Source organism: Brassica napus, chromosome C8 (genome assembly GCF_020379485.1).
Source record: "Brassica napus cultivar Da-Ae chromosome C8, Da-Ae, whole genome shotgun sequence".
Classification (NCBI taxonomy): domain Eukaryota; kingdom Viridiplantae; phylum Streptophyta; class Magnoliopsida; order Brassicales; family Brassicaceae; genus Brassica; species Brassica napus.
This window is the reverse complement of record NC_063451.1, coordinates 15,473,808-15,483,524: the sequence shown is the minus strand read 5'-3', so window position 1 is coordinate 15,483,524 and position 9,717 is coordinate 15,473,808. Positions and strand designations below refer to the sequence as shown.

General features: G+C 32.7%; 1 protein-coding gene across 1 annotated transcript; it reads right to left on the bottom strand.

The window, feature by feature from the left end:
- Nucleotides 1–1,961: 1,961 nt before the first annotated feature.
- Nucleotides 1,962–4,354, bottom strand: LOC111197875 (receptor-like cytosolic serine/threonine-protein kinase RBK2). The gene is made up of 7 exons (XM_022707970.2): nucleotides 3,613–4,354; nucleotides 3,207–3,458; nucleotides 2,969–3,123; nucleotides 2,832–2,911; nucleotides 2,620–2,755; nucleotides 2,389–2,538; nucleotides 1,962–2,312 (listed from the first exon to the last, which is right to left on the bottom strand). The coding sequence occupies exons 1-7, from the start codon at nucleotides 4,016–4,018 to the stop codon at nucleotides 2,187–2,189; spliced, it is 1,305 nt and encodes a 434-aa protein (XP_022563691.1). The 5' UTR covers nucleotides 4,019–4,354; the 3' UTR covers nucleotides 1,962–2,186.
- Between the last annotated feature and the right edge of the window lie 5,363 nt (nucleotides 4,355–9,717).

Below are 9,717 nucleotides of genomic sequence, written 5' to 3'. Positions count from 1 at the left end.
CAGTGTTTTGAAACCCGATCCTGACTCGCGGTTAAACCGGTAAACCCGGTGACCCAGAAAAAAAATCCGGTTTGGACTTTGTGAAAAATTCAATATTTAGAAACCAGTAAAAATACGCAAAAGCCCCCCACTAAAACCCGGAACCCGATACCGGTTTAACCACCGATTGAATCAATAAATAACTTTTATTTTTTAAGTTTTTAATTATGGTTTTAGATTATGTTTTATATTTTAAGTTTTCAATTAAGAAGTTAAGTGATGACATAAAAAAGAAGTTATGTTTTTACTTTTCAGTTTTATATTTGTGATTTTCTCCACCTGAAGAAAATGAAGTGCACGACTGATGTGATTTGGTGTTAATTTATTTTCGTTATTGACAATTTATCACAATGATCTTTTACTTTTGGTTTATTTTGGATTTGAAATTTAATTTATTATTCATATTAGACATTTAAATATTTATGAATTTTATGTCTTGATTTTTTTAGATTTTAAAACTCTTACCTTGTTACAGAAAATTTTAAATAGTCTAAACTATTTTTTGATATTTTGTATGTCAATTAAAAATAAAAATATAAAAACTAAAGTTAAGTATTGTCTAAAAAAACATAAAATATATACATATCCAGACTATTATTTTATGTTTTAAAAAACATTTAGAAAATATTAAACTTTAGTTTCTATATTTTTATTATCATAGCTAATATATTATTATATAATAAAATTAATTCATTTATTAGTCTACGGTTCATCCGCGGTCGACCCAGTAATCCAGCGACCCGACAAGTTGTCTGGTTCAGTGTCCAGGTCGGGTTTAAAAACATTGGCCGGAAGATACACCATCCTTATACTTAATTTTTTCGATGGTTACACCTTTGCGTACGTTTTTTTAATTTCCAAGTCGCATGACTCAGGTTTATTGCTTCTAATAACAGCTATGTGATGCCACATTGATACCAATTAATTCGTATCAATTTATTTGATCAAAAGTAACATTTGCGTTGATCTTGATTTGTACAGAAAAACTTTAGCGTAGAAACGATTTTTCCTTATATATAATTATCACCGATTAGAATTTGGCACAAATACTTGTTACTCATCTTATATTTGCTACTCGCCCCGCTTCCGTCTTGATTTTTCAAGTAGTCGTCGTTATCAAGTCGAGTATCAAGTAATACTTGCAAGTATAAATGTAACAAGTATGAAAAAAAATTTGTTACTCAGTTTGTATTACTCGTTACTTGCCTATAGAAGACATTTTTGTTGTTATGAAAAGCAAAAGATATCCGTATATATCGATGTTTCTGATCACTTTCTTTTTTACAATATGCACAATATTTGAATTAGAATATTTTCCGTATTTTTCTAACAGTATAAACAAAATAAAATATAAATTTATTTATAGTAGAGTATTATTGTATTATTTAGTAAGTAATTTTCAAGTATTCAAAAATATTTGCAAATAACTCGCAAGTATTTTAAAGTAGCAAGTAATTTGCAAGTATTTCATTTCTGAGTAAGTACTCGAAATAACAAATACTCATTTTTAGTAAGTCAAGTACAAGTCTGAATTTATATTACTCTTATAGGACAAGTCAAATATCAAATATACCAAAATGGAAAGTATCTTACTTGTGTCCATCCCTGAGAAGTTTGTTTAATAAACTAAAAGTGTTAAAAACACATATGTAACACTTGTGTTGGTTTCACGCGCACACAAATTAGAAGGAAAAAAATGTCCAATTTTGAAACAGATTGTCAGAATGCCTGCAATAAGTCAGGCCAGTCCGTGGCGCCTAAAGCCCAGCAACTTTAAATCCTTCAATAAAATATATAGCCTATAAAAATGTAAGAGTATAAAATCAAAGCCACCACATCCGTAACACAAGTTTTAGCACCAACTACTACACCATTGCCGTTTTTAGTTAAACTGTTGCCCCTGAAATATAAGTATAACATAATTTTGGAACGTAAAGCAAGGGTTTTATTCGCTTTAGCTCAGTACCAATACTTGTATGCTTTCAATAAATACAGAAAATTTACAAAGAATACACTCACTATATGTGCTTACCATTTCCATTAATATCTTGTTGACAAGTGATGCATAACGAATTTTTATTCAAAAATGATGTAAGCCATCTATATCTCTTCTTTTCCCTTTGTTGAGTTTCATCCATTTCCTTTCTTCAAGATCTAATTTTCTCAATATTTCTTGACATGTTCTCATCTCTAAAAGCTTTTCGATAAAAGGGAACTCTGCATTTCGTGATGCACTTGAGATCGTTCAAGTTGCCTTTGAGGATCTCAACGACCTAATTTTAAGACAAAATATCAAAACAAAGGTGATATCTTTACTTGTTATACAAGACAGTTTGGTTGACTATGTACCTGACTCATCCCAGGCCTCTCTAAAGATGACTCTTGGATTGATAACGAAGCAGCCAAAACCACAAGCTTAATCTGGGTCCATTCATATTCGCCCGCTAAAGATGGATCAATTAGCTCTCTAATTTTGTTCTTCTTCATCAATGGTTTAGCCTGAGAAACAAACACTAATGAACTATAAGAACAGATGTGGAATTTCAACTCTCACAATTATATTGGCTCTCTGGGACTAACCCATAGAACAAGACTTTGCTTGGAGTAGTCAAGAGCTCGTCGTCCAGTAACAAGTTCTAGTAAAAGTACACCCAAGGCGAATACATCAGTCTTTTCATCTACTATCCCATGTGTTAAGTACTCAGGAGCAAGATATCTGAAAGAAATAAAGATAAACCATGTCTGAACAATTATCCCAAGGAAGCATATATATGCTTAATGCACAGACTCACCCAAATGTGCCCTCAAATTTGGAAACTATATGGTGTGTCCAATGTTCAGGTAGCCACTTCGCAAGCCCAAAGTCGCATATCTAACACAAAAAGACATTTTAAGAACTGAAAATAAATATAATAAGTATCTACTGTACCTGAGGTAAAAAATCATGCGTGAGAAGAATGTTTGCGGCTTTGATATCTCTGTGAATGATTCTCCTGTGACATCCACTGTGAAGATACACCAGGCCCTCTGCAACTCCCAAAGCTATTTTGTACCTGATGCTCCATTTCATCTTCTCCTTTGAGCCTATCACATCATCAAACAATTAATTATTTTAATTTTTGAATACAAAAGGCATGCAAGGGTAGTGATGAAGGAAGAGGGTTTACTATAAAGCATAGAAGCTAAGCTCCCATGAGGTGACAACTCAAGAACAAGGTGCATTCCTCCTTCGACACCATAGCCTAAAAGCTTCGCTATATTTGGATGGTTAACATGTGCCATTATACCCATCTCTGATAGAAAATCTATAATGATCTCTTCGCTGTTTCCACGCATAAGCCGTTTTATGGCTACCATTTGTCCATTTGAAAACTTCCCCTTGTAAACTTCAGCGTAACCTCCTTTTCCAATTAGATTCTCTGCCCAATTTCAAAAAACAAAAATATTTACCTACAACTAATGGTCAAACTTATTTTAGTTATGGCTTCATAACTAGACTAAGAATAATCATAATATGAAATTCTAATTTTCTTAAAAAACAACAACAATCCTAACATTGTATGACATATATACCTGGAGCGAAATTGTTGGTGGCAGTTTTGAGATCAGAAAAAGAAAAGATTCTTCGAGGAGAGTGTGCAAGAACGGGAGAATCATTGGAGGAGCCAAATCTGAGACTGTCTCTCAAGCTACTGCATCTTCTCAATGAGCTTGTAACGGAATTGTTGTACTGAAACGGGACCTTCAGATTCTCTAGCGATTTTTTGGACGTGCTTCTTAGAAGATGAACAACCCTGCTGAAACGGGAGGAGGAGGAGGAAGGGTTCTTATTGGTTGTTGTAGTCTGGGAGCTTTCGAATTCTTCGGTTCTGAAGAACTCTTCGAGAACTCCTGTCGGTGAAGACGAGTCTGAAACTTTCATCATCTGAGAATTGAGAGGAAGATGACAAAAACGGTTTTTGAATTTAGACAGACACATTCATCATTTAATTTGAAACTTCAAGCGGCCTTTTTCTGTTTAAAAGGGAAAAGTCTTTTTATTTTATTTTATTTTTTAAAAGTAAAAGTTTATTTATTTATTTCTTCTTTTACAATATTTTAAAGGAAGAATAGATCGAACATGGAAAATTTCCAAGCAAAGTTATGATGAAATATCAGTTAATACATTTTCATGAAATAAATACTAAAAAGTCAATTTTGCTCCAATTTTCGAATAAAAACTGACAAATTTCTTTTATGATCATTGAAAATACTACTCCTCTCTATTTGAGAGATGGATTTGAAAATTCTGATTTTAGGTTTTCACATATATCAAGAAAAATAATTTTTAGCTTTGTTTTTGTTAATTGATTCTACAACCTATTTTTATATTTTAGTCTATATTTTAATTTAACTTTATTCTTAAATACAAAGAGGGTAGAAGAAGGACTTAGCGAATCAATAAATAAATATCAAGAAAAACTAGTTTTGGTAATCGACAATAAGAAAGTAGATTTTAGCAAAAAAAAAAAACAAGACAATAAGAAAGTAGAGGACATCTTGCTACAAAGAACAAGTCGGAAACACACCTAGTCTATTTCTCAGATCTACCATCTACGGGCTTTTGTCCATGCCGAAGACTGTAACTGTTCTAACGCCCATCTACAGAATGTTCGGTGTTTTGATAATATTAATATAAATATTTATTTAAAATATATAAATAAATGGAGAATCTATAAGAATAAGAAAAGATATCAGCTTACCATGCGAGAAGAGAAACTGAAGAACATGTGAAACTCGATATATTCAGACCATGATTAACCCTGAGATTTTAGAGTCGAGTTCTTTAAGAACCGGTTCTTAACTTTTTTAGTTAAAAGTTAAGAAACAGTTTCTTAACTTCCGCTAATAACCTCATCATAAGAACCCCGGGTTAATCATGCTCTCAGAGATGGGAAATGGTAGACAGTAGGTACTATCACTTCGGTTACAATAAACCATCGCTTTCCCACCAGAAACATATAAAGACAATCCCATGGCTACTTTTTTTGTTGTGTCACATCCCATGGCTACTTTTCGTAATAAACAAAACGGTGATGATAGAAATTAGAAAGAGGGTTGTTCAAACAAAAAAAAAAATTGAAAGAGAAACTGAAAAGACAATTTATGTTTCTCTAGATTCGATAATTACCTAATACAGTACTTCCTCTATTTTAAAATGTGTAGAGTTTTAGCTAAAATATATAAAGTTAAAACAACTTCTTTTTTCTTCTAAAAAGTATCATTCAAAATATAAACTAAAAAATAAGCCAATCCTGTCATTTTAAGTTTTTTTCCAAAAAAAATAATTCAGTCATTTATTCTGAAACGTTATTGAATACGAGTAATCATATAACTTTTAATAAATTTAAAAATATTACATTTTAAATTTTAAATATTAAAATATTACATTTCAAATTTAAAAAATATCATACATTTTTAAATGGAGGGAATAATTAACACATGGATGTTATTCATACTTACTCTATTTCAAATTACTTGGTGTTTAAAGTTTCCACACCAGTTAATAAATTGTTAACTTTTATTTATTTTATTTTTTTGTATTGACTAAAGCTAATTCAACCAATAGAAAATCATATAATATAATATAATATAAATGGTCAAAAACATCAAATAACATTAACATTTTTATATAAAAATTGAAAAACATCATTTTATTTTTTTCTAAAAAAATTGTTAAACTAAATTGAAATAGAGGAGTATAACACATTTATATGAAATATACAGTAATGATGGGCGACGAGTAATACCGTGTAGATCCACCAATCTCCAAAGATAACATATCTACCAAACTGTAATCATTATAGAGTAATTAAGGAAGCTTTTTTCCCTTCCAAAAGAAGATACATTAACATTAACAAAACAATCATTTGACTGTCGTTAGTTGTTGTTACGTGGTACAAATAGTCCAGAAAACCTTACTTTGCGACCAAATCAAGGCATACTTATAACTAGCACTGATTTGCTTTCTTGTTTGTTTTCATTATGACGTTACACTTACAATCATTTACAACAATACTGAAACTTTTTTCTTTCAACATGAGACTCTAAAACGATTCGGTTATCTTAATCGGAGATACTACATGAACAAAAAATAACATGTGTTTATGTTCAAAAAAAAAAAACATGTGCATTCGAGTATTTCTTTCTACCTTCTCCTGCCTTCTGTTCTTCGTGCTTGAAATCTCTGAATCTTCTCAACGGAGGCATATCTAGTGGTTCAAACGACATTTTAACGTTTTCGTAGAGTTGAGCACAAAAATTACTTTCTTTGCTGACAACCAGGGGCGGAGCAAGGATCATTTTCTAACGGGTGCATGAGATATACGAAATTTAGATGGGCTAAGAGGGAATTGAACCTGAGATAGTGAGGGGGTGCACTTATGCATTAAACCATCACAACCAACTGATTTATGTTGAACGTTTGCATACTAAATAGCTATTATTAATAATATTATGGGTGCATGTGCAGGGACGGATCTGGAAAAATATTATATATGGGGCACAATAATATTTTATATAATATATGGGGCACAATGATATATATTTTTTACAGTTTTTATTATATTATTGTTTAAATGCTATATGCTTACAATAAATCTTTCGGCTAAATAAATTTCCTTTTTGTTTCTGAAAATATTGTTTTACAAAATTTTTCTTTTAAAGATATATTTATGTTTTCAATACATTTTATATGAGTTAATAATTAAAAATTATAATCTTACAATAATAATTACATTTACTTAACTGCTATTAGTTAATCACAAAAAAATAATGTATTTATTATAAAATTTAATATATTTTAATACATATAAAACATAAAATATTTATCTTGTTAGAAATAGAATGAGGGAAATATGAAATTTGAACTTCAAGATTGATATTTACGCAACAAAATTGAACAAATTAGACAAATATAACTAATTTAATGAAGTTTAAGGGAACAAAAAATGACACAAATAAATATGAGAACAAAGAGTAATTATATAAGTTAAGTTTGACAATAAAAATTAAATAACAAAAGGATGAATATGGTCAAACGTTGTAGCATGTGGCGCCATTGATCTAATTTAACCAAATATTCCAGATTAACATACTCAAAATTGTGTTAAAAACAAAAAGTATAACGTTACTATGGGGCACGTGCCCTGATATGTGACTGGGTCCGCCCCCGTGCGTGTGCCCCCATAGTGACTGTACTAGCTTTGCCTCTGCTGATAACTCATATCAACTTTTTTTGTTGAAATGTGAAAATTATACATCAAAAAAAAAAGAGAGTTTGGTTACAATGCTGGTTTAAGTTGGTACAATCCAACTAATTAACCAACAAAGCTGAGAAAGTTGTTTTTATCTCTAAACCCTAACTCATAACCAGAGTACTGCATTTTAAGAGAAAACAGAGGACGGGCTGGAAGAGCCAACAAAAGATGCTTCTAACTCAGCATTAAAGTGATACTGAAACTAACTAAAATAATTAAAAATGTGAATTTGGAGAATATGGTTAAAATTTTCAATAGTTATTTTTTTCACCAAACGACACAACAGATAACCTAATGACTTATGGTAAAATTTATTATAGTTTACCGCATAAACTAATTGTATGAAATATACATGAATGTTTTTCATATGCAGACTACCTCCTGTGGTAACAATAATTGAAAACATTGTATTTTCCTATACAACGAACAACTCGCCATGGAAACATTTGACACAATTTTTCAGTACTCATACTTTGTATTTGGCGGGTTTTAACCAAGGTAAGGCAACATTGGGTTCAAACAGGGCGGGGTATGAATACAAGTAAATAAAACATGTGCGTTGCGACTGAACAAGATATAACTAATATATATATATATACACTTACAGGACTAATAATAACATGAATTTTATATAGTTCTACTGGTAAGGACGTCATATGTAAAGCCCTTTCTCAAAAAAGGACGTCATATGTATTTTAGTCACGCTTTTCTGATTTTTGAAGATAATGGACAATTTATTTTTTTGTTTCTGCCCAATATTTTCCAGACCCGACTCTGTCCAAGCATAGTTCTGAACCTCCCATGCTACCAGGGTCCGGATGCTTCGCGCTCCCGAAATAGCACATGTAATATTAAGAAAGTTGTTATACAGTTGTAAAATACTCTCATATCTGATCAATGTACGTACAACTTGTATATATACATACATGGTTTGATAAAAGGAAACTAAACCAGTAACAAACCTATGGTTAAGCTAAAGGAGACTTAACCAAAGATTAATCTAACTTAACTGGATATCCTAATACACCTCCTCAAACCGAATTCGATGATGGAGAATAAAGGTTTGAAATGGAAAGACGTCGCATGATCGAATGAAATGGACTGGGGTATAACGACTTTGTCAAGATATCCACATGTTGATTATAGCTCGAGACATGGAAAAGCTTCATGAAACCATTCTTCACTTGATCACGAACTGTGTGGCAATCTATTTCAACATGCTTGGTGTGCTCGTGAAACACCGGGTTCGTTGCAATGTGAAGAGCCGACTTGTTGTCACGAAACAGCTTCGCAGAAGTGCAGACAATGACTTTCAAGTCCCGGAGAAGCTGGTGACGCCACAACAACTCACAAGTAGCAAGGGCCATACTGCGATACTCAGCTTCAGTGCTGCTACGGCTCACGGTCTGTTGGTTCTTCGACTTCAAATTGATCAAAGACTTCCCAAGGTAAATGCAAAATCCTGAGATTGATCGCCTGGAATCTAGACATATCGCCCAGTCAGAGTCCGCAAAAGCTATCAAGCAAATTTCAGAGTCAACAGAAAAGAACAATCCTTGACCATGATTGTACTCGAGATATCTCAGAACACGATTAGCAGCCTGCATATGAACGTATGTAGGACAAGAGAGAAATTGACTCAAGTATTTCACAGCGAATGTGATATCAGGCCTCATGATAGTAAGGTATAAAAGACGGCCAATCAAATCTTGATATGGCTTAGCACAAGGTAACATAGTCCATGTGTCCTTACTAAGATGAACAGACAGATCCATAGGCACATACGCGGGTTTGCAAGCTAACATTCCTGTGGAAGAGAGAATGTCTAAAGCATACTTTCGTTGGCATAGAGAGATACCAGACGCGTTACGGGCAATCTCCAAACCCAAAAAGAAACGATGAGTTCCCATATACTTGATGTCAAAATCTTTATGTAGAGCTATCTTCAAAGCGTCTAACTCGACATCACTGCTAGAAGCAATCAAGATATCATCAACGTACACTAAAAGTGCAGTGAAAGAACTAGGAGTCTTGAGGATGAAAAAAGTGTTATCAACCGGAGATTGAACATATCCAGCAGCTAAGACCACAACAGAAAAGCAATTGTACCACTGGCGAGAGGCTTGTTTAAGACCGTACAAGGATTTGCGAAGTCTGCATACAGGATTACGAGGAAGAGGAGTTCCATTGGAGGGAGTATAACCCAAAGGAAGACTCATGTATATCTCCTCATCCAAGTCCCCGTGTAAGAACGCATTTGTCACATCCATTTGAGTAAACTTCCATCGAAAACAAGCCGCAAGACTCAGAAGAAGCTTGACACTAGCAAGCTTTGCCATCGGAGAAAATGTATCGATATAGTCGATCCCCTCATGCTGTG

Coding starts and splice junctions, on each gene's coding strand:
- LOC111197875 (XM_022707970.2), bottom strand. CDS start 4,018: ATGTGTCTGTCTAAATTCAAAAACCGTTTTTGTCATCTTCCTCTCAAT. Junction 3,459..3,612: donor CACCAACAATTTCGCTCCAG/GTATATATGTCA, acceptor GAAATTGGGCAG/AGAATCTAATTGGAAAAGGA. Junction 2,912..2,968: donor CGCATGATTTTTTACCTCAG/GTACAGTAGATA, acceptor TTTTTGTGTTAG/ATATGCGACTTTGGGCTTGC.